The sequence below is a fragment of the Stenella coeruleoalba genome (assembly GCF_951394435.1).
Source record: "Stenella coeruleoalba genome assembly, chromosome: 2".
In the NCBI taxonomy this organism is placed as follows: Eukaryota; Metazoa; Chordata; class Mammalia; order Artiodactyla; family Delphinidae; genus Stenella; species Stenella coeruleoalba.
This window is the reverse complement of record NC_137147.1, coordinates 1,754,703-1,780,041: the sequence shown is the minus strand read 5'-3', so window position 1 is coordinate 1,780,041 and position 25,339 is coordinate 1,754,703. Positions and strand designations below refer to the sequence as shown.

The 25,339-nt window shown below is 40.2% G+C and overlaps 1 protein-coding gene across 7 annotated transcripts in view; it reads left to right on the top strand.

Moving 5' to 3' along the window:
* Window positions 1-25,339, top strand: part of MARK3 (microtubule affinity regulating kinase 3) — a 108,281-nt gene that overhangs the window by 11,858 nt on the left and 71,084 nt on the right. For 6 of the 7 annotated variants that reach the window (XM_079905767.1, XM_079905770.1, XM_079905766.1 and 3 more), the window contains exon 2: window positions 9,358-9,549. In XM_079905767.1, coding sequence (XP_079761893.1) covers window positions 9,358-9,549 — 192 coding nt within the window. Of the gene's footprint in view, window positions 1-9,357; window positions 9,550-25,339 lie in introns of those variants that run through there. The other variant, XM_079905771.1, reaches the window with a different exon arrangement.

The window sequence follows — 25,339 nt, the reverse complement described above, 5'->3', positions numbered from 1 at the left end:
CCCTTTTTATGTTTTTTTAATGTTGCTACTAGAAAATTGCAAATTTCATGCATAGCTCACAAATCTATTGGATGGAGCTTGGAGTATTCACGCTCTGATTTTCTCATGGGGCGGAGATTGCCCCTTGTTTCAGTTACTGTTCCCCGTGTTAGCTCCCCAGCTAGATTATGAGTGTTAAAAGTTTGACACCATACTTTTCTATTTCTTTTATCCCATTATAGTGCCTGCTACTTAGTAAGTGCTTAGCATATAATTAACTGGTCAAAAGCTACCAAGTCAAAGTTTTCTTTAGCCACAATTTATTTGTGCCTTATTCTTCTGAGGATTGGTCAAGTAAATTATTTTTCAGTTTATTTCATTACTATGATAGTTCACTTGCTATGCCAGTAATAAGTGTTTTATTACAAGTGAAACCAATTTGAATTTAAGCATATGAACAATAATAGTCCCCCTTTCCTATTATTCATATTTTTGGAAACGTTTTCATAAACTCAGCTGCAAAAGTCGTATCTTTGATCTGAACAGTGTGAGGCTGTTCTCTTATTTGTTCCTGTTAATCCCTATATGTCATTTTCCTTATCCTTCCAACAGTTACTGTTCTAACATTTTAATATATTGTCATGCGTGTACATGTATGTGTTCTTAGAAGTGTATGTTTTGTACTTTGTGTAAGTATTGCATAGTCTCATCTATGCATCGAATCTGTTCCTTCTAACTGCTGCATAGCACTCTGTGGTATGAGTCCTACCACAGTTTACCTACTTTCTGGGGTAGACTACCTGCCGCCTCCCCCCTCCCCCCATGCAATGCAGCAATGAATATCTTCATACATGTCCCCTTGTGGAGCTGTGTAAGAATTTCTTGGGGATGTGTAGCTAGGAGTGGACCTCTTGGGTCACAGGAAATGTCAGATAGTGCCAGGTTGCTCTTCTGGATGGCTCTATCAGCCCACCCTCCCGCCAGTAGTGCACAGGGGTTTTTGTCTCCTTGGTTCCTCCAACATTTAGAATTGTCCAGCTTTCTAATTTTTTTTTCCAGCCTACTAAAGTAGTTTAATGTGCTGCTTCATTATTAACTTGCATTTCTCTATGGTTTTTAGTATGTCTATATATTCCTTGGCTCTGGGGGCCTTCTGTAAATTGCTGCTTTTCCTTTGTCCCTTTTTCTATTTGGTTGTTGTTTATTTCTTGTAGATTCTTAGGTGTTCCTTGATTTTCTAGATATTAATCTGATGTAGGTTTTAGACATTGCATGTATCTTCTGTCATCTTTCTATAAGACCCTTATTGGACAGAAATTCTTAATTTTGGTGTAACCAACGTTTGCCTTATGTTTGTGCTTTTGAAGTTTTGCTTAAATGCCTGGCTCACAAGGATATATTCTCTCACATTTCACATTAACCCTTTATCATTTTACTTTTCACATGTAGATTTTTTAATCCCTCTAGATTAAAAGGGAGGCTGCCTTTTGTGTGTGGACTTAGGTAGGGATCTAGTTTTATTTTTCTCTGTAGACTGATACCGTGAACCAGTTTTCCCACTGCTATCCATTCAGTGGTCCATCCTTTCCCCACTGGTTTATAGGACTGCTTTCATTGTATCTTGTGTTCCCATACATTCATGTCTTTTAGCTTTGTATTTTGTTGCATTGGTCTGTTTTTCTGTTGTGCCGATACCCTACAGGTTTTCTTTTCTTTAAAAAATTACCGTGGCTTTGTAACATATGTAATCTACGTACCTTTATATGTATCTATCTGTTGAACTTGTTATTTTTAAATAATTTTAGACTTAAAATTGCAAGATTAGTACAGAGTTCATGTATACTTTTCACTCAGGTTCCCCTGATGTTAACACTTAGATAACCATGGTGCAGTTATGAAAACCAGAAAGTTAACATTGGTCTGATACCGTTAACGATGACTGCAGAACTAATTTGAATTGTCACCAGTTTTTCTCCAGCGTTCTTTTTCTGTTCTAAGTTCCAATCAAAGATCCCACAATTTAAGTTTGTCTAATGTTTTCTCAAAATTAGATTAAGGTTATATATTTTTGGCAAGAATGCCACAGAAAAGATGTTGTGTCCCTCTCAGTGCATGCTTTTAGTGGGTGCAATGAAAGAGATACATCTTGTTACTGGTTTTAACCTTGATCACTTTTCATTTCTGAACTTTTTTTTTTAACTTCTTTTTCAAGGCTGACCTGGCAGCCATGAAATATTCGTCCATGTACACTTTAGAGTAAGTTTAAGATTACTCATAAATTACTGGCTGGAAATTTTAATTCATATTGCATTGAACTTATTGATTAATTTGGGTAGATTGTATAATATCTATCTAAGAATATAGAATTCCCCTTTATTCAGAGGACCTTTTATGTCTTTTATTAAAAATTTAAAGCTTTCTCCAGAGTTCTTATATATTCTTAAATAAGTTACTTTCTACCTACTTTTTAGTTTTTATTGCTATGATGAATACTTATTTTTAGTTAAATTTTGTGGTAGGTTACTACTGGTGTAAGGAACTGTAGTTATAGGTTGATCTTGCACCTTGCCAAGCTCTCTCTTGAGTTCTAGTGGTATTTCCAATTCTTTTGGTTTGCAGTTAGATCATATCATCTACAGATAACGACACTTTTTTCTCTCTGAGTTTTTTTTTTTTAATTTATCTATTTTTATTTATTTTTGGCTGCATTGGGTCTTCATTGCTGTGTGCGGGCTTTCTCTAGTTGTGGCAAGCGAGGGCTACTCTTTGTTCCGGTGCGCGGGCTTCTCATTGCAGTGGCTTCTCTTGTTGCAGAGCACAGGTTCTAGGCGCACAGCCTTCAATAGTTGCGGTGCATGGGCTCAGTAGTTGTGGCTCGTGGGCTCTAGAGCACAGGCTCAGTAGTTGTGGCGCATGGACTTCACTGCTCCGTGGCATGTGGGATCTTCCTGGACCAGGGGTAGAACCCGTGTCCCTTGCATTGGCAGGCGGATTCTTGACCACTGCACCACCAGGGAAGTCCTATGTGGTATATATATACCACATCTTCTTTATCCATTCCTCCGTCAATTTAGGTTGCTTCCATGTTCTGGCTATTGTAAACAGCTATGCAGTGAACATTGGGGTACAGGAATCTTTCTGAATTGTGGTTTTCTCCGGATATACGCACAGGATTAGGATTGCTGGATCATATAGTAGCTCTGTTTTTAGTTTTCTAGGGAACCTCCATACTGTTCTCCGTAGTGGCTGTACCAATTTACATTCCCACCAACCATGCAAGAGGGTTCCCTTTCTCCACACCCCCTCCAGCATTTACTGTTTGTAGATTTTTTGATGATGCCCATTCTGACCGGTGTGAGGTGATGCCTTTTTGTAGTTCTATGGCTCTTTCTTATATAGACACTTTTTTTTAACATCTTTATTGGAGTATAATTGCTTCACAGTGGTGTGTTAGTTTCTGCTTTATATATATATATTTATATATGTATATATATACACACACACACAAATACATAGACACATTTTTAAAGAAGAACTAATATGTATAACATAAAATGGAGTGCATTCCCCATTCACTTTTCTTACTGCCTCTTATATTAGTATTGATATGGCCCCTGTAACAGTTTAGTAGTGCTTTGGCTGAAAGTAACTAAACCTTATACGATGGCTTAACCAAATAAGGGTTTATTTTTCTCACAAAAGAAGTCTGGACAGCTTCTAGCTTTGGTTCAGCAGTTCAGTAATAGTGGAGCTGGTGGTTTTTAAACATATTTTTGTCTTTTCTCTCACATTTGAGACCTTAACGGCTACAGGGTAACTTATATAGCTCTAGTTGTTACCGTTGCATTCAAGGCAGGAGAAGGGAGGAAGGGGCTGTGCTAGTGTACCTGTCTCCCTTTATGAGAAACAAAAAGTTTTCCGAGGACCCCCCCAGTGGACTTTCCCTAATGAGAACTGACCAGAACTAAGCCATGTGCTACCTCCAGCTACCAAGGAAATTTGGGAAAACAGGAGTTTCACTGGCCATATTGCCTCCCCAAATACACATCTGGCTTCTCTTAGAAATGAAGAAGGGAGGAATGGATATTGAGTAGATACCTACAGTATTTGCCCCATTCCTTAATATTACCTGGCAACTTAAATGTGTTGCATTAAACGGAAGTTTTAGTTTGAAAATGAACACTTTATGGATTTGTTAACAGTGTTCTCTCTTTGACTTGATTCTGCCTAATTTTTTTTTTTTTTTTTTTTTTTTTGCGGTACGCGGGCCTCTCACTGTTGTGGCCTCTCCCGTTGCGGAGCACAGGCTCCGGACGCGCAGGCTCAGCGGCCATGGCTCACGGGCCCAAGCCGCTCCGCGGCATGTGGGATCTTCCCGGACCGGGGCACGAACCCGTGTCCCCTGCATCGGCAGGCGGACTCTCAACCACTGCGCCACCAGGGAAGCCCAATTCTGCCTAATTTTTAGTAGCACTGCCCATATTCTAGTTTTCATGGTGGATAAAGTGGTTCAGGTCAATTCCTTGAGAAGGAGAAGGATCAGGACTCCTTTAATCTTTTTTTCTTTTTTTTTTTTTTTGGCTGCCTTGGGTCTTTGTTGTTGTGTGCAGGGTTACTCTAGTTGCGGCGAGCAGGGGCTACTCTTTGTTGCAGTGCACAGCCTTCTCATTGCGGTGGCTTCTCTTATTACGGAGCACGGACTCTAGGCGCGCGGCTTCAGTAGTTGTGGCATGCGGGCTTAGTTGCTCCGCGGCATGTGGGATATTCCTGGACCAGGGCTCACACCTGTGTCCCCTGCATTGTCAGGTGGATTTTTAACCACTGCACCACCAGGAAAGTCCCTGGACTCCTTTAATCTTTGAGATTAAACAGCTCTGAGTGCCTGTTGTGTGTTTAGTGCTGCCACAAAAAGTGGCTACTATTATGTAACTTTTTTTTTTTTTTTTTTGGTCCTCGGTTTATTGTCACCTTAGGGAGAAAAAAAATTCAAGCATGAAGTAATTGGCTAATAGTACAAGAATTCAAAATTATTTGTTAAAATGCTAGGAAATTTTTTCTTCTTTAGGGCCACTGATGGATGCATGGGAAAAATAAAATGAAGGCCAAGAAAAGGCAATTTAATTTGCTTCTGTTTGAGAGAAATTTTTTTTATCTTTTTTTTTTTTTTTTGCAGTACGCGGGCCTCTCACTGCTGCGGCCCCTCCTGCTGCGGAGCATAGGCTCCGGATGCGCAGGCTCAGCGGCCATGGCCCGCGGGTGTAGCCGCTCCGCGGCACGTGGGATCCTCCCGGACCGGGGCACAAACCCGCATCTCCCGCATCGGCAGGCGGACTCCCAACCACTGCGCCACCAGGGAAGCCCTGAGAATTTTTTAGTTAAACACATTAGATTTTAAAATTTCAGGACTTTATGTATCAAACTAAATATACTAAGTTCAGTAACTATTGGAATTTAACAAACATCAGATATTTCAATCTGTTATATGAGTTTACACTCTTAAGAGGAAGTACGGGTTTCTTTTGGGTTTGTATTATGATTATTTATTTGCATAAGGGTGTATTAGGTTAGGCTAGGTTATGCTGAGGTAACATACATGACCAAAATCTTAGTGTCTTAACACAGTTTAAAAAAACTGTCAACTTCATTGACTCCATGAAGAGTGATCTCCATTTCCAGGCCATTTGGTCCTGTGACCCTCCATCTTTGGACAGTGTTCTGGGTTCAGGAGAGAAGACCACAGGGCTGGAGTCAAGCCCTGGCAATAAATGCTTCAGCATGGAAATGACATGTCACTTTCACTCATATCTCATTGACCAATCTTAGGCACGTGGCTATTGGGAACCTCAAGTGAGGGGTGTGAGTTTCTCTGGGAAGTCAGTGTATTGTGGTGGATAATTGTCTACAACAAAGTAGCCAAATAGAGATAGATACAAGCAGAGTACATCCAGAGCCCAAAGGAAAAGAAATTCTGGTGGAATGCAGGGAGAGTCATGGAAGGCTTCATAAAGATGGTGACAAATGACTCAAACATAAGGGAATGAGTAGGATTTTCTTAGGTTTGAAGAGAAGAAAGGGCACTCAAACTGAGGGAGGATCATGCTAAAGAATAGTGGATGATGTAGCGGGAGAGGAGGCATGGATTACATCACAGAGGGCCTTGAATTCATTTAACATTCATTCAGCAACAATGTATTGCACAGCTACTATGTGCCAGGCACTGTTCCAATTTCTGGGAATATCTGATAAGGAACAAAACAGGCAAAGATCTCTGTGTTCTCCTGCAGGTTACATGCTAGTGGATGTAGTGTATCCTCATCTGGTGAATGGTGATATTAGCTGTTCTGCCTGCATCACAGGGTGTGTTAAAGATAATATATGCTGGTACATTTAATAGCATATGAAAAAGTCAAGTTCTTTTTTTTTTAAATTCTTATTGGAGTATAGTTGTTTTACAATGGAAACGTTAAGCTCTTTACGACTGTAAGGCAGTCCTGTTTATCTTATTTTATGTTACAGCCACATATAGAAGGAGTTAGTTTTTATTATAAGTAGATCGGAGAGTATGCAAAGGTATAAACTAGATGACTATGAATTTTAAGTTTCTGATATTTCTATTTTACATGCAGAAGACAGTTGATTTGCATAAAAGTTAATATTTTGTCTGTTTAACTGTACCTTACTCTATAAAACTTAATACATGAAGGGCTGAATTTATAAAACATATAAATTAGAAAGTGTATGTTTGCATTTAAAGAGCTTTTCTGACCAAAATTTTGGATAGCAGTGTAATTTTTAAAACTATATTTTCATTGCGTAAATAGTAAAACCACTTGACATATACCTCATAGGAACAGGGACTTTGTTTTATGCACTGCTTTCTAACATTCAAAACAAGTGCCCAGCTCATATTTATATAGCATCTATTATACAGGGCTTCCCTGGTGGTGCAGTGGTTAAGAATCTGCCTGCCAGTGCAGGGGACATGGGGTCAAGCCCTGGTCCGGGAAGATCCCATACGCTGCAGAGCGACTAAGCCTGTGTGCCACAACTACTGAGTCTGTGTGCCACAACTACTGAAGCCCACGCGCCTAAAGCCTGTGCTCCGCAACAAGAGAAGCCACTGCATTGAGAAGCCTGTGCAGCACAATGAAGAGCAGCCGCCACTCGCTGCAACCAGAGAAAAGCCCGCGTGCAGCAACAAAGACCCAGTACAGTCAAAAATAAAAATAAATAAATAAAATAAATAAATTTATTTTTAAAAATCTATTATACATTATCATTTGATAAATATTTGAATGAATGAATAGAAGAAAGAAATTTGGGAGATAAAAATTTCCCGTAATTTAACCATGTGAATGTTACAGTGATCAGTATTTTGATATCATTTATTTAGTCATTCCAATACTTATTAAGTACCTGTTATATGCCAACTGCTAAGATCTAAGGAACAATAAATTACTGTCCCTGTTTTTATGAAACTTATATCTAGTTTGGAAATAAACATAATGGTTATCAAAATTTTTTAAAAACTGTACTCCAGCGGATCTATAAAAATTTGCATTACAATACACCTATTTTGCGTAAAGCCTTAGTGTAATAACTTAGTTGTTATTTTAGTTTTTTCTTTAATCAAGTCCTCGTTTATAATAGGCTATTTTTAAAATTTTATTTATTTTATTTATTTTTGACTGCATTGGGTCTTTGTTGCTGTGCACGGGCTTTCTCTAGTTGCAGCGAGTGGAGGCTGTTCTTTGTTGTGGCATGCGGGCTTCTCGTTGCGGTGGCTTCTCTTGTTGTGGAGCACAGGCTCTAGGCACATGGCCTTCAGTAGTTGTGGCACGCAGGCTCAGTAGTTGTGGCTCGCGGGGTCTAGAGCGCAGGCTCAGTAGTTGTGGCACACGGGCATAGTTGCTCCGCGGCATGTGGGATCTTCCTGGACCAGGGCTCGAACCCGTGTCCCCCACATTGGCAGGCGGATTTGTAACCACTGAACCACCAGGGGAGACCCTATAATAGGCTGTTTTGTAATTTGGAAATTAGAATCTTTTTGTTATAGGAACAGAGTTGTTTAGATTTGTGACCAGTTTGTAAAAGTCTGTTTAACCTAAAATATACATTTACAGTAAAAAACATAGAAATTGTTATTTGCAATGCAGTATTATGTGATAATTGAATAAAACAGAAGAGAACCTATCCCAAAACCTGGTACATGAGGGACAGAGATTTACTTAGAGGAATATGAAAAAGTAGATAGAAATTAACGTGGGCATTCTGAAAAGGACATCTTTTGAGGACTTAAGTTGATGGCACAAATTCTTAAGCTTTTACTGTAAAATACTTGTTTTTCTGTTTTCCTTGATATGAGTGTGTTACAAAGTGTAGTTTCTTAGGTTTATCACCTAGAATCAGGCTTGTTTTGACCTATAGGTAGAGAGAGAGAGAGCAGGAGAAACAAGGGACATTTTCCTGGACAAAAAGTTGGAAAAGAGAAAAGAATGAAAGAGGTTGAAAGTGTCTTTGTAGAGTGTCGTGAGAGTGAGAGGCCTTCCTTGAGCAGGAAGGAGTTAGCAGCCATGAAAAGTAGGCAGTGGGGCATGGCATCCTTTGGGCACTAGGGGAAAGAGGAAGCACTAGGCAGCTGGCTGCTTCTACGTACAGAATTGTACACATCAGGCATTTGTATCTCTCGTACCTTTATATTTAATATGGTCAGAGGCATATATGATTTGTTTTACCTTTATGGAGTATATTGAGTACTGTATTCATCTCTTCAACAAATATTTGTCAGGGACTACAGAGTCTGGCTGTGTCTTTAAACACATTGTTTTAAATTATTGTTAGCAGCATAGTTTAGAAAGAAGTTGGGAATCTAGGTTCTCTTTGAATTTCTCACTAGTGATGTGGCAGTGAATAAATCTCAGGGTATCCTCATCTGGTGAATGGTGATATTAGCTGTTCTGCCTGCATCACAGGGTGTGTTAAAGATAATATATGCTGGTACATTTAATAGCATATGAAAAAGTCAAGTTCTTTTTTTTTAAATTCTTATTGGAGTATAGTTGTTTTACAATGAAAACGTTAAGCTCTTTACGACTGTAAGGCAGTCCTGTTTATCTTATTTTATGTTACAGCCACATATAGAGAATATCTCCTTTCTTTCTGAACACCCAGTTGAATTTCAACACTTGGTATTTCTCTTAGCATTTTCTTGTTTTCCTCACAACTTTATATCAGGTGGGCAAATCCCTTTGAAGTGCCACATGTATTGGGATTAAAATTAAAGCAGTGATGTTTTGTTTCTTCAACTAGAGGCTCTTAAAACTTGTCAAGTACCGTGGGTCTCTCATTTCCTAATGTTTGTTGTATGTTTTATTGTAGCACACGTCACATGGAGACGGGCGGCAAGAAGTTACCTCTCGCACTGGGCGCTCTGGAGCACGATGTAGAAACTCTGTAGCTTCCTGTGCAGATGAACAACCTCACATTGGAAACTACAGACTGTTGAAAACAATCGGCAAGGGGAATTTTGCAAAAGTGAAATTGGCAAGACACATCCTTACAGGCAGAGAGGTAAATACAAATTATGCTTGATTTCTGTTAGTACACTTGCTCTGTTTAGTTCCATGTGAGAGAAAGAAAAAGAATGTATATATTTGGGCTAATTAAACATTTTTTTAAGAACAAGAAGCTTATGTATTAATTATGTGGGAGTTCTTTTGCTTTCTCATTTCTTTAAATGTTATAAAGATTATATTGAGTTTGAATAATCTTCTGCATTTAAAAAGAGGTAGTGTTCTTTTTCAGTGGTAAATGTGTACCACCACAGTAAAAATTTTTAACTTCATTGTAAGCTCATGGTGCTTGAAAAAATCAATAGTGTTGTCTGTTTTTATAGACTTATCCTCAAGAAGTTTCTTCATCTCCCCAAATATTTTTCTCATAGCTTATGTTTGATAGGTTATTGTGCAGGAAGGCACATGCTTTCCTAATTTTTGTGATATTGGCTTTCTACTCAACCACATGCCGTATTTATTAAAAACGCTTCCATTAAAACTGCTACTAGGGGGACTTTCCTGATGGTCCAGTGGTTGAGAATATGCCTGCCAATGCAGGGGAAACGGGTTCGATTCCTGGTTCGGGGAGATACCACATGCTGCGGAGCAACCAAGCCCGTGGGCCACAACTACTGAGCCTGCTCTGTGGAGCCCACGGGCCACAAGTACTGAAGCCCATGTGCCTAGAGCCGGTGCTCAGCAGCAAGAGAAGCCACCGCAATCAGAGGCCTGCACACCACAATGAAGAGTAGCCCCCCTCACTGCAACTAGATAAAGCCCACGCACAGCAACGAAGACCCAACGCAGCCAAAAATTTAAAAATAATAAAAATAAGTTAATTAAAAACAAAAAACTGCTACTAGGGACTTCCCTGGTGGTCCAGTGGGTAAGGCTCCACTCGCCCAGTGCAGGGGGCCTGGGTTCAGTCCCTGGTCGGGGAACTAGATCCTGCATGCATGCCGCGACTAAGAGTCCGCATGATGCAACTAAAGGATCCCACATGCTGCAGTGAAGATCCTGCCTGCTTCACCTAAGACCTGGCACAGCCAAAATAAATAGATAATAAAATAATTAATAGGGACTTCCCTCGTGGTGCAGTGTTTAAGAATCCGCCTGCCAATGCAAGGGGACACGGGTTTGATCCCAGGTCCGGGAAGACCCCACATGCCACGGAGCAACTAAGCCCGTGCTCCACAGCTACTGAGCCTGCGCTCTAGAGCCCGCGAGCCACAACTGCTGAGCCCATGTGCCACAACCACTGAAGCCTGGGCGCCTAGAGCCCGTGCTCTGCAACAAGAGAAGCCACCACAATGAGAAGCCCACTCACTGCAACGAAGAGTAGCCTCTGCTTGCCGCAACTAGAGAAAGGTCTTAGTGCAGCAACTAAGACCCAACACAGCCAAAAATAATAATAATTAATAAATAAATATTTTTTTACGAAACTGCTACTAAACTAACTCCCTCCTCACATTCTACTTATGCAGTAGAGAACCGTTCTGCCTTTTTCTTTATTTTTGACATAGTTTATTGCATTTGGATCTTTGTACCTGCAATTCCTTTGCCTAAAATACACTTCACCCTTTTGTACAGGAGTCACTTCTTCTGGAAAGTAGTCATTGACAGACTCCCTTTCCCCAGGCATGGGATTCATGTTAAAAATCCTGATACTTTCCTTAGATAGCGTGTTTTACTATTAAAATTACATAAACAATTATGTTTTACTATTACAATTACAATTATGTTGGAATTGCTTATTAACCTGTCTTCCCCCTCTAGTCTATAGGGTAGACATCAGTACTTTATCATGCTTGGCACATATTAGGTACTTAATAAATATTTATTGAATGAATTTCATGTTACTTTTGAAGGAAGCTTTATAAAGAAATGCTTCCCATGTACCAAAGCCTCCTGATATGTGTGCCAAGGTGGTATTACCGATGTGCCATGGTACTGATGCCTGCAGCCCACCATGCTGAGGGCTGCTGGAGCAGGACCCACCCTGGGTTTGCTACAATTTGCCCTACAAATATTCTGATTTTCTGTGTGTGCTGGGACCTGAAGAAGGTTGGGGAGCATTGGTCTTTGCTAACTAGAGTAAAGACTTACTAAAGACTTTACTAAAGTAAAGACTAAAGTCTTTACTTAAGACTACAGTCTTAAGTAAAGACTGTAACTAAAAATTTGCCTCTTCACATTTCATCTCAATTTTAGTGACAGTTCCCTGGTTAAGACTCCTGGTTGTAGAGATGCCTGGACTGCTTTTGGAATCAGTAAATAGCATGAATGGGTGCAGGTTTCTTTGCTGCCCTTGATCAAAAATTTTTGAAATAAGGAACAAAACCTCTGAGTTTATTTCCCCCACCAATCTCGAGTGGTTGCTTGGCCAGTTTCCTTCCATAGGTAGAGATGGTGGGTTAAAAGAGGAGTGGGACAGACAGACCCTCTCCCCTTTTACATAACATGTGTGCTGGAGTGTGGCTTACCATGTTTATATCTAGTAGGTTCTCTCTCCAGAAATGGCTTGAATCTGACTAGATAGTGCGTAAATTAAAACACTTTTTTAAAAATTTGAAATAAACAATTTTTTCCCCCTATTGTAGGTCTTAACCAGAATCATATAAAATGTAAACATTATAGAAATTCGTTATGTAGAAAATAAAATTCCTTAAACTTTCTCTCCTCAAAGAGGATCATTTTCAGCAGTTTGGTGTAGATTACCACAGTTTTTTATATACACAGTAACTTTTTGTTTATTTTAACAAAAAGGGACTCATGGGACTTAATGGTAATTTTTCTTAGCAACATACTTGATCATGTCTGGATCTTAGTGCTCATAGATCTGACATTATGTTTAATGGAACGTCATCTTCCAGTGTGTGCTGGTGCCGTAGTTCACCCCCGTTGGTGGGCATTGGGTGGTTTCTGATTTTTTTGCTATTACAAATATCTGCAGTGAACATTCTTTAACATAACTTTCTGTGCTCTCGTTAAGAGTGTTTCTGTAGGATAAATTCCTAGAAGTGTGGAGGTCCTGGGTCAGAGGGGATGAATATTTGATACTGTAATAGGTACTGCTAAATTGGTTTTGAGAGAACGTTTTACTGTTTTGTTAGCCCTACCGGAATGAGAGAGTGCCCATTTTTCTACACCGTTACTAACATTGTAGATAATTTTTGTCTATCAGATGAGCAATAAATCTATTTTTTAAAAAAGATTGCTTTTTCCTGATAACTACTTAGATTGATGATATTTTCGTATATTTGTGTCATTTTCTTTTTAAAATAAGTTTCCTGTTGTATATCCTTTATCCATTTTTCTTTTTCTCTTTTAAAATTTTAGCGATTTAAACATTTTATGTGTTTCAGACATCAGTCTGATCTGTCTGGGTTTCATGTCTTGGTGAGAAAGGTTTACTTCCAGGATTTTTTAAATTGATTCTGTTTTTTCTTCAAATACTCCTGTGGCTGGCATCTGAATGTTTAATTCATTTGGTATGTGTTTTGGGGGATTAGTATGAGGTGTAGGGCTCTAATTTTTTTTCCCCTATGTGCATTACTGCTTGTCCCAGATCATCTGTTCTCTCCCCCCGTTTATTTAAATTCCCTTTTGTTTCTCTGATTTCATTTATTTAGTTTTGTACCCATATCATGGTGTTTTTATTACTGCACCTTTTGATTGTACGTTTTGATTTTTTTGGAGTAGGTTAAGTCCCCTGCTGATTATTCTTATTTTTTAAAAATTTCATTGCTCTTTTTTGCAGTTTACTCTGTCAGATGAATTTTATTTCATTTCATTTCATTCCATTTCATTATTTTGGTGGCACCATACAGCTTGCGGGATCATACTTCACCGACCAGGGATTGAACCCAGGCCATGGCAGTGACAGTGCTGAGTGGTAACCACTGGACCCCCAGGGAACACCCAGTCAGATGAATTTTAGAAATAGGTTGCCATGTTCTAAAAACAGCCTTACTGGAATTTTGATTGGATTAATTTTGATGAAATTAATTGAATTTATAAACTGATTTGGGAGGCAATTTGCTGTTTTAATGATACCAAGTGTTTCTATCCAGGCTTATGAAGTGTGTCTCGATTTTGTTTTTAAGGTTCATAATTTTCTTCATCTGGATTTTGCATAGTTCTTGTTATGTTCATTCCAAAGTGTTTTATAATTTTTGTTGCTGTTGTCAATGGGGTTTGTGAATATATGAGGCTACCAAATTTGCATAACATCTTGTATCTGAGCACCTTTTGAACTTACTCTCATTTTGGATATCAGAATTAAGCAAGTTGATGTTATTTTTTAAATTATACATCATTTTTTATTTTGATGTACAGTTCTATGAATTTTAACACATTTATAGATTGATGTTACCAGTACCGTAATCAAGATACAGAACAGTCCCATTACCTCAGAAAATTCCCTTGTGGTCCCTTTATGGTTGCTCCCTCCCCCATCATAACCTCCTACAACCACCTGTCTATTCTTCATCCTCATAATTTTGTTTGTTTCAAGTCTGTTAAGTAAATGAGATCATACAGTATATTTTCTCTAATGCCTTTGAGATTGATCCAGTTTGTTGCATACTACTGCGGAGCGCAGGCCCAGCGGCCATGGCCCACGGGCCCAGCTGCTCCGCGGCACGTGGGATCTTCCCGGACCGGAGCAGGAACCCGCGTCCCCTGCATCGGCAGGCGGACTCTCAACCACTGCGCCACCAGGGAAGCCCAGTGTGTTCTTTTTTATTGCTGAGTAGTATTCCATTATGTGACTGGACCACAGTTTGTATCCACTCCTACACTAAAGGACATTTGAGTTGTTTTCATGTTTGGCAATTATGAATAGAACTGCTATAAACATTCCTGTACAGGTTTCTGTGTGAACGTAAAATTTTATTTCTCTAAGATAACCCAGGAGTGGGATTGCTGGGTCATATGGTAAAAAACTGAAGTTTTTCTAGAAAGTTGGTTTTATTACAGGTTTATTATAGTATAATATTCCTAAAGAAACTTAAAACTCTAGTCTAGTTATTATTTTTATCACTTGGTACTGTTCTCAGCCCACTAGAAACTAAAGTTTTTCCATCAGCATTCTCTTGCCCTTTTATGGGAATGTGATGTATCTTTCCTATTGAGGTAGTAAGAGCACTAAAGGAAACCCAGAGTGCACCAGAAAGTGGTGTTGGTGATTCAGAGACTTAATTCATTCTGAGTCAGTAGGAGATAAAGAGTTACTATATGTTAAAGAGACAGTTTTAATTGCTGTCATGAGGATAAGACTAGCAATGTAGTAGAATTATATAGTGGAAAGAATTCCCTGAAAGAAGAGAGTGGGGATAATCTATATCATGCACTTACATCACAAGGACATTGTGAACATAAAAGATACTCATGAAAATTTATGTGATGGAAGAATGGCATTTTTACTGCACAGACAAATTAGTTTTTGTGGGTTTTTTCTGTTTTATTTGTCTGTTTTGTGGGGGGTGGGATGCGCACCGCATGACTTTTTGGGATCTTAGTTCCCCGTCCAGGGATTGAATCCAGGCCCTTGGCAGTGAGAGCGCCGCATCCTAACCACTGGACCGCCAGGGAACTCCTGTGAACAGACAAATTAGATTAATGAATTATAACCAAGAGAACGTCTTACATCTAGTGAACAGTTTCTAATCAAGTCTTTAAATAGAATGATTGTGGTAGAAGTCCACTGTAGATGAGACCTGTCTCTCTAGGATGGTTCTTAATTTTTAGACCAGAAAAACACCAAAATCCTTATTTTATATATATTTAAAAATACAGGCACCAGTCATAAAATTCATCTGATTTAACTCTTTGATGAAAATGCTACCTATTGTCATAGAAGCAGCTATCCCATATTTGGGATTTGGGGATGTTAGTTCCATCTTCTGTCTTGGTTTTGGCTAGCTTTTCACAGCTGAAGATTATTTTGGTTTTTGAAATAATTGTTTGTTTTAATATTACAGTTTTCTTTCAAGTCAAGTTTTTCTTTCAAGTTCATTTTTCCCCATAGTTATTTTCATAGGCCCCTAGGGATCTCTCCCCTAACATGAACTACAGAAGAACTCACTTGTATCTGTCATTTGATACTTAATTGAGACTGTTTTTTTTACTGCCTTAAAAAATTATTTTCCAAAGTAATACATGCGTATAGCTTAAAAAGTCAAATAATACTAAAAAGCTTGTAACTGAAATCAGACTTTCTTTGCCTCCTCTTTATCATTCAGTACCATTAATCAAAGGCTCCTACTTTCAATTTTCTAGGCTCTTTTTTCTGATAGTCTTTTGGTTATCTCCTGATTTATAATTGTAGACATCACTGACTTTCCCCTTATGGAAGATGGATATAGCTTTCTTATGATTCACTTCCACATCTACTTTCCTTTCCTCAGCCTTTCTATTGCAATGATATATTTGGTTAAAGTTAGATTTTTTTAACTTAATCAAGCTATGTAAATGTTGTTCAGTGTTGGACCACAATAATTTATTTTCTTATATAATTTTTTATTTTTTCTAGAATTAATAGTTGCCTCAAGTTTTGTGGGGTTTTTTTTTCAACTTTCTCATGGTTCTATGTATTTTCTGCAAATTGATCCAACATATCTTTCAAATACCTTGCAGTACCGATGCATATGATGTAACATATTAGTTCAAGAGAGAATAGGTGGGTAGAGGTTAAAAACAGCAAGATAGCGCTTTCACGGCGCAGATGAATGGGGTAGTGGCTACAGGGAGATGTCAGGCCAAGATATTTTTTAAAAGATGGGCAAGGGCTTCCCTGGTGGAGCAGTGGTTGAGAGTCCGCCTGCCGATGCAGGGGACACGGGTTTGTGCCCCGGTCCGGGAAGATCCCACGTGCTGCGGAGCGGCTGGGCCCGTGAGCCATGGCTGCTGAGCCTGCGTGTCCGGAGCCTGTGCTCCGTAACGGGAGAGGCCACAACACTGAGAGGCCCACGTACCACAAAAAAAAAAAAAAAAAAAAAAAGATGGGCAAAATACCAACATGTTTGTCTGCTAATGGGAATAATTTAAGGGAAAGGGTGAAAATGGTGCTTTGAGGAGACGTGCTGGAATGGGTGAGAGGGGGTGGTAGAGGTATTGTCTTTGGATAACGTGGACAGTCCTTAGAAGTAGGAGGAAAGTAGAGGGTACTATGCCAATATTCTGCAGGTGAGTGGTTCTATATGAGGGTGGGAGCTTGAGAAGTTTTCTTCTCATTGCAGCTCTTTTTTCAGTAAAATAGAAAGCAAGATTACCAACTAAGAATGTGACTGTCAAGGAGATAGGAGATATTAGAGATCTGAGAAAGTTACAGTAACTAACAGGTTAGTAGGAGAGTGAATGCACTGAGAAATATAGTAGAATTACCAGGCAGCCTTAACACTTCCCTGAGGTTACTGATCATGGATTTAAATCGGGAATAGACAGCCTGGATGTAATTTACTGTCCAGCAACATTCAGTTAACCAGACACAGGCATAGCATTTGTAGATGGTTGGGATTTTATTATAGTAAGTAGTGAAATGGAAACAGAGCAAGGGCATTGATTTGGAATACCCAAGGGAGTGATTTCAATTAAAGACAATAGATTTAAGTAGGAAGTAAGTACTTGAGGGAGAAGGCAGACCATAAGAAGGTGGTGGGATCAATGGCTGTGGATCCCGGTGAGTTCAGATAGTTACTGGGATTCTAGAGTGGGTGGGTGGGAAAGTTAGGAGGAGGTGGTTAGAGAGTGGGAAACTCAAGATTAAGGTCATAGTGGGTTTTCCGATATTGGTAGTTACAAAGTCTAGAGTAAAACAGTGTAAATGGCTTTTCCCTCCACCTTTCTAGCAGCTTTTTAGACTCTTCTCATTTATCCATGCTGTTGAGAAATTTCACAGTGAAGTGCCAAGGAGTTGGTCTTCATTCTTTGTTCCTGGTGCTCATTGAACCCTTTCAATATAAACATTCTTATCTTTCAGTTCTGGAGAATTGTCTCATTTTATTATTTAAAAATCGTCATTCTAGAATTCCTTTTTTTTTTTTTGGCTGTGTCATGTGGTTTACAGCATCCTAGTTCCTGACTAGGGATTGAACCTGGGCCCTAGCAGTGAAAGTGCCGAGTCCTAACCACTGGACTGCCAGGGAATTCCCAAGAACCTTGATTATTTATTTTATTTACTTATTTACTTATTTATCTATCTATCTATCTATCTGTCTTGGTTTTCTGTCTCTGTTTCTATTTTACTTTCTGAGTGATGTCTTTAACTTTATCTTCCAATCTTTCTGTTAAATTTGTTTGAGTCCCTGCATGTGTCCTCCTCCTAGCTCTTTCCTTTTCTGATATTTGTCTTTGTAGTATCCAGTTCTGGTATCAATACTGTTTCTTCTGTTAACTCTCTGAGGATAGTAAAAGCTTTCTTCTTTTTTTTTTTTTTAAGTAGATTTTTTGCTCCCTACATTGTTTCTCTTTTCTCTGGGATTCTTTCTTGGTGTCTGTCTTTCATACAGAGACTTTCTTTGGAATCTGGTAACCCCTGGTTGTCTGTGTCTGTTTAAGGTGGAACCCTAAGAAGCTGATCAGAAGCTGGTTTGCATGTATAGGATATGTTTGACCACAGAACTTTCCTTTGGGAGTCATCCAGTGCTTTTATTGGAGTACCCAGGTATCTTTGTCTTTAGATCTCTTCTCTGGGACCATTCTGTTCTCTAGGTTAAGAATCTTCTGTTCTGCCCGAGAGGAGCCATGGTCCCACCCCTCAGCGGCAGTCTGACACTTAATCTCCTCCCCCCCCGCCCCCCCCGCCCCTTTTCATCTCCATGCCTCACTCCTGCCCTCTCCTGGGCCTGTTGACCTTGAGTCCAGAGCCTCGTTGTCTTCTCCGCAGAATAAGTTTACAGTCCCTTAAGAACCGGTGGTCATTGGTTTGGTTGGGGAGCAGCAGCATTCTTTATACAGACTTTTGACTTTGGAATTAGCCCAGCAGCTCCCCTGTCGCCTTTGGTCCCCTGGGACCTCCAAGTCTAGAGCCCTTTCCAAGTCATGCTGGGGAAATCACACTGTTTCTGGTTATAGTGTCCTTTCCTCTGTTGTCTCTTCTCTCTCTTTCAGAAAGTTATTGAAATAGCTTTCCCACTGTTGTCTTCTCAGCTTGTTATTGTGCTCTTGTGGCTGTATGCTTTTATTGTCAGTCTGTGTCCTCTCTCCTACACTAGAGGAGAAACCAGAGAGAGGCCAGAGGGAAAAAGATTCAGTCTTGAACCTCATTTATCCTTGGCCTCTAAATACTCAATAACTATTTGTTTTGGAAGTGAGCAAGCAGGACGGTAAAGATAGCCTTAGTATAAGTCTGATAACAGATACAGCTGAAAATGGTAAAGATGATCATCATGGTTCATTGTGGAGTATTCACATAAACCCAGTTCCCACAAATTAAAAATCACTTAATTACATGGTTGTGACACTTTTTTTTTATTGTGGTAAAATATGCATAACATTTACCATTGTAGCCGTTTTTAAGTGCAGCTCAGTGGCATTAAGTACATTTGCAGTGTTTGCAACCATCACTATCCATCTTCGGAACAGATACAGTCAATCCCATTATTCACAAATTCCATACTTGCAAATTCACATACTACAAATTATTTGTAATCCCAAAAATCAGTACTTGCTGTGCTTTTGCAGTCTTTTTCAGACACGCACAGAGCAGTAAAAAGTTTGAATTGCTTACTGTGCGTTTCCCCAGCTGAGGCCCAACGAGGTGACACTCTGCCTTTCAGCCTTCGTACTATAAACAGATGCCCTTTTTGTGGTTATTTAGTACACATTTTCCACATCTTTGTGCATTTTGTTGGTGATTTTATTGTTTAAAATGGCCCCCAACTGTAGGGCTGAGGTATTAGCCAGTGTTCCTAAGTGCAAGGCTTTGACGTGCCTTACAGAGAAAATACATTTGTTAGGTAAACTTCATTCAGGCATGAGTTAGATAGTGCTGTTCAGTGTTAATGAATCAATAATGTATAGTAAATGAGGTATCCTTAAACAGAAACACACATAAAACAAGATTATGTACTGATCAGTTGATGAAAATGTTATGACCAGGGGCTCACAGGAGTCTTAACTCCTTCCCCCTAGGAACAGTGGTTCAGCATTCACTAGTTCAGTGTTCAGAGTGACTTCATAGAATGTAATTACCGTGAATAACGTGAATCAACGGTCCTTTTTTTTCTGAAGGAGGAGGGTTAATTGTTACTGGTGTTTTCCCCTAACAACAGATATATGGGAAGGGGTATTAGAAAAGGGTATGGGCTTTCCTCAGATGTCTGACTCTTGAAAACGTTTTTAAGAGCAGAGAAATACGAAGCACATTGAGAGCTCTCTACATGAGGTGTGTGGAAGGTGCTGCTCCGGTGCCTGGCTTGGCTTCACGGTGGCTGGGAGGAAAGTTGGCCTTTTGCTGGGACCTTCCGTATTCAAGGCACTGAGTTATTTTCTCTGGTCATTACTAAGTTTTTCCTGGATTGCACCCTTCTTAGAGCATACTCTAGGCTTGTGTGTGCCCTGCTCTGGATGCCTCTGATTTTTGTCCCCCAGAAATTATTTAAAGTCACTTGTCTGCTGATGCCACCTCTCCCATTCTCTTTGCCATTCTTTGTCATTTTGTCTTTATTGTTTAATTGGACTGTCAGGTGGAAGAAGAGAGAATGCATGTGATTAGTATGCCATCTTTAACTGAATGTCCTCATTGTGGGTATGAAGGAGCTTTTCATTGTTATTTTTATTCAAGTTAATTATATATTATACAGTTTAAAGAGTCAAGGCTTTTTTTTTAATGTATTCCCTGCCCCCTCCCACAATTTCCTAATCTCCTAAGATGGCCACTTTCAGTCTTTCAAACTGATTCTTTATGTTTTACTTTCATATATTTTAATAGCATGTTTTATTCTTAATTATTTTTTCAGTTTTAGGCATCATTATCTATTGACTTCACTATAATTTTTTAAAGTCATCACTGACTTTTAAAAATTAACTCCTTATTGATATATAGCACACATCCAGAAAAAGTGTAAACATTTGCTTAACCATGACCCAGGGCAAAAATATACCATGACTTGAACCCCAGAAGTCCTCCTTTGTACCTCCTTCTAATCATTTCACTGGCCTTCCTCCCCAAGATAACCACTATCCTGACTTCTAAAACACCATATTCTGTTTTTATCTCTTAAAATTTTACAATGGAAATCATACAGTGTTTATTATTTTGTGTGTGCCTCTTTTACTCCACCCTGTGCTTGTGCCATTCACCCATTTTGTTTGTATTGTTAGGTTTTGATTTGAAGTTTTATTTTGTAGGGAGCTGTTATAGTTGATAGGCTTGTTCTCCGTTGCTGTAGACTGAATTGTGTCCCCTAGAATTTAGATGTTAAAGCCTGTTTGGAGGTAGGGCCTTTGTGGAAATAATTAGGTTAAACTAGGTCATAAGGGTAGGCCCCGATCTGATAGGATTAGTGTCCTTATAAAAAGAGACACCAGAGAGCTTGCTTGCTTTCTTCCACTTGTAAGGACACAGTGAGAAGGTGGTCATCTGCAAGCCAAGAGGAACTGCCCATGCTGGCACCCCGATCTCTGACTTCCAGCTTCCAACTGTGAGAAAATAAATTTCTGCTCTTTAAGCTGCCCAGTCTGTGGTATTTTTTGTTTTGACAGCCTGAGCTGACTAATATACCATTCTTCTGGATTATTGTGTCCTCTTAAAGGACTTGGGATCTTTTTTCTGCCTGCTCTTGTAGATGCTGGTGGTTGTAGATGCTTTAACACCAGTCAGGAGCAGGGTGGATCTTTTGACCAGTGGTTAATTGACAGGAAGTGGAAGATACGGATTTTTCCTCCAGTGAGTATTTGCTGCAGGTTTGTTGGACTCTTGATTTGAGGAATGTTGGGCGGGGGGCGGGGGAAGCCCTTCTCATGTGTGAGCTCTCTTTATCCCTATTTTGTAATTTTCCACTTTGCTTTAGGCGTCAGAGTGAATAAATGGAATTTCCCAGAACTTTACACAAGTGCCAGGGACACTCCTGTTTCCTTGCCTAGTGAATTCCCTTGGCTTTTGCCGTGCGCGTATGCATGCGCACACACACCTACGCGCACGCGCACACACACACACCCCCTCCACAGACTTGGGAATGAGTCAGTGGTCTTCTCTCCAGTATGCATCTTTCTGAGGCACCTAAGTGATGCCCCACAGTTGCCTCCTCTTTTGGTGACCTCGAGGTCTGAGCTCTTCTCCAGGCTCCAGCTCTGGGCCAAGGTTATTTTGGTAGTTGAGTCATCCCAGCAAGGGAACTGGAAGGAAGAGGGGATTAGGAGCTTCCCCCTCAGTTTTCATTGACACACATACACACAGCATGTTAAATGATAATGTTTCACTCTGAGGACACTTGCTTTTGATAAAATGACTCTCTTCTACAGTTTGGTTTAGCTGAATGCAACACATTTTTTTTTCTGTTTTTGCTTTAGATACTTTTTGAACAGCAGTACTTGAAAATGAAAATATATAATAACAAAATCAGAATAGAATCTTTAGAAGGTGGATATTGAGCAGAACCGGAAGAAACTAGTGATCAAGGGGCCTGTCATGAGAATAGAAACAAAGTCTCAGAAGATCAGAGGAAAGAGGAGCTGGAAAGGCAGCATTTTTGATGGATTTGGCCATGAGAATGAGGAAGAAAACAGAATTGTGGCCAGAACAGTGTTATTGAAGGGGTTTCTTCGGAAATCCCTTTGGGAGATGGAAATCCCTTGGATCTTTTGGAGATCCAAGTATACCACATAAAATTACATATGAAAGTAAAGTTTGAAGAAAATTCATTCATTCAACTTTAAATTATTTTTTTCTTTTTTGGCTGCGCCACACAGCTTGCAGGATCTTAGTTCCCCGACCAGGAATCGAACCTGTGTACCGTTCAGTGGAAATGCAGAGTCCTAACCACTGGACTGCCAGGGAGTTCCCTCAGCTTTAAAATAATGGAATTTTAAAGCCACATTGGTGGGCTTCCCAGGTGGCGCAGTGGTTGAGAGCCCGCCTGCCGATGCAGGGGACACGGCTTCGTGCCCCGGTCCGGGAAGATCCCACATGCCGCGGAGCAGCTGGGCCCGTGAGCCATGGCCGCTGAGCCTGCGCGTCCGGAGCCTGTGCTCCGCGACGGGAGCGGCCACAACAGTGAGAGGCCCGCGTACCGCAAAAAAAAAAAAAAAAACACACATTGGTATTTGTTAAAACACCAGAAACCCTGTTTCTTCACTGTTCTATCTCCATCTCTGATGTGTGTGTGGTTACTAATGCGAGTATTCAAGGCCTCAGATCACCCCAGTAAGCGTTTATTGAATGCTCCTTGTGTACAGGTAGTGCTCTAGGGCTATAACAGGATGTCTTCTCCCCATTGAGTTATGCACAAGGTGGTCATTGTTTGCATATTCCAGCAGCCAGTATTTCCTTTAGATTTATTTACTGTAGTTTCCATCAAGACTTATATTTTCCAAATATAGAATCAGAATTTTGACTTTGCTTTTTGCAAGCACACACACTCATTAACTCTCCCTCCCCCACCGATTCTGATTTTTTGCCTACCCCAGTCAGGGGTGAAGGGGTGATGGGTTCCTTGTACTTCAGGGTCAGACTCACTGGATGCCTTGCTGCAGTCTTTCCCTTTCTTTAGCTCCTTAGGAGGTTAATAGGTTCATAGGGAGTAATCAAATGGCATGGGGAGATGGAGGCTTTAGACCAAGTTAATCAGTTAAAAAAAAAAAAAAGCTTTAATATGAATAGTGCAGCAGTTCTTGAAGTAGGGATGTGGACCCCTGGAGGTTTTCTGAGACCATTTTAGGGGGTCTGCAAAATCAAAACTGTTTTGGTAATACTATTTAAGACATTATTTGCTTCTTCCATTCTTTCTCACGAGCGTACAGTAGAATTTTCCAGAAGTATGTGACGTGTGATATCATAACAGATTGACTACAGGAGGACATTTGAGAACTTCATTAAAATGTTATTTATATTAACACTAATAGACTTTTTTCCCAATTTTTTTATGGTGATAAAATGCATATAAAATGTATTATCTTAACTGTTTTAAAGTGTATATTTCAGTGGTATTAAATACATCCATAATGCTGTGCAGCCATCACCACCATTCATCTCTAGAACTCTACATCTTGTAAAACTGAAACTCTACACCCATTAAATTCCCCCTCCCCCCTCCCCCCAGCCACCACCATTCTCCTTTCTGTCGCCATGCTTTTGAATACTCTAGGGACCTCATAAGAGTGGAAGCATGCAGTATTTGTATTTTTGTGACTGTTTTATTTCACTTAGCATAGTGTCCTCAAGGTTCATCCATGTTGTAGCAGGTGCCAGAATTTCCTTCCTTTATAAGACTGAATAATATTCCATCTTATGGATGTGCCTCATTAAGCTTTTCCATTAATCCCTTGATGAACTTTTTTATTTGGCCATGCTACGTGGCTTGTGGGATATTAGTTCCCTGACCAGAGATTGAACCTGTGCCCTCTGCAGTGGAAGTGTGGAGTCCTAACCACTGGACCTCCAGGGAAGTCCCCCTTGATGATCTCTTGAGTTGCTTCCACATCTTAGCTACTATACATAATGCTGCTATGAACATGGGTGCACAAATAGCTTTTTAAATCCTCGCTTTCGGGCTTACCTGGTGGCGCAGTGGTTAAGAATCCACCTGCCAGTGCAGGGGGGGACACGGGTTTGAGCCCTGGTAGGGGAAGATCCCACATGCCGTGGAGCAACTAAGCCCATGGGCCACAACTACTGAGCCTGTGCTCTAGAGCCTGCGAGCCACAACTACTGAGCCCGCATGCCACAACTACTGAAGCCTGCACGCCTAGAGCCTGTGCTCCACCACAAGAGAAGCCACCGCTGTGAGAAGCCCACGCACCGCAACGAAGAGTAGCCCCCAGTTACCACAACTAGAGAAGGCCTGCGGTACAGCAACGAAGACCCAACACAGCCAAAAATCAATCAGTCAATCAATCTATCCGTCCATCCATCCTTGCTTTCAGTTCTGGGTACATACCGGAAGTGGAACTGCTGGATCATCTGGTAATTCTATTTTTAATTTTTTGAGGAAATCTGTACTTTTTTTTTTTTTTTTTTAACAGTGGCTGTACCATTTTATACAATCCTACCAACAGTGCACAAGGGTTCCAGTTTCTCCACATCCTCACAAAGGCTTATTATTTTCTGGGGGTTTTTGGCAGTAAGCCATCCAGTTGGGTGTGGAGTGGTGTTTCCTAGTTTTGATTTGCATTTTTCTAATGATGAGGGATGTTGAGCGTCTTTTTTATGTGCTTATTGACCATTTGTATATCTTCTCTGGAGAAACATCTCAAGTCCTTTGCCCTTTTTTTTTTTTTTTTTTTTTTTTTTTTTTTTTTTTGCTGTACGCGGGCTTCTCACTGTTGTGGCCTCTCCCGTTGAGGAGCGCAGGCTCCGGACGCGCAGGCTCAGCGGCCATGGCTCACAGGCCCAGCTGCTCCGCGGCATGTGGGATCTTCCCGGACCGGGGCACGAACCTGTGTCCCCTGCATCGGCAGGCAGACTCTCAACCACTGCGCCACCAGGGAAGCCCCTTTGCCCATTTTTAAATCAGGTTTTTGTTGAGTTTTCAGAGTTCTCTGTATATTCTGGATATTAATCCCTTATCACATATGTAATTTGCAAATATTATTTCCCATTCTGTGGGTTGCCTTTTTACTCTGTTGATAACGTCTTTTGATGCATA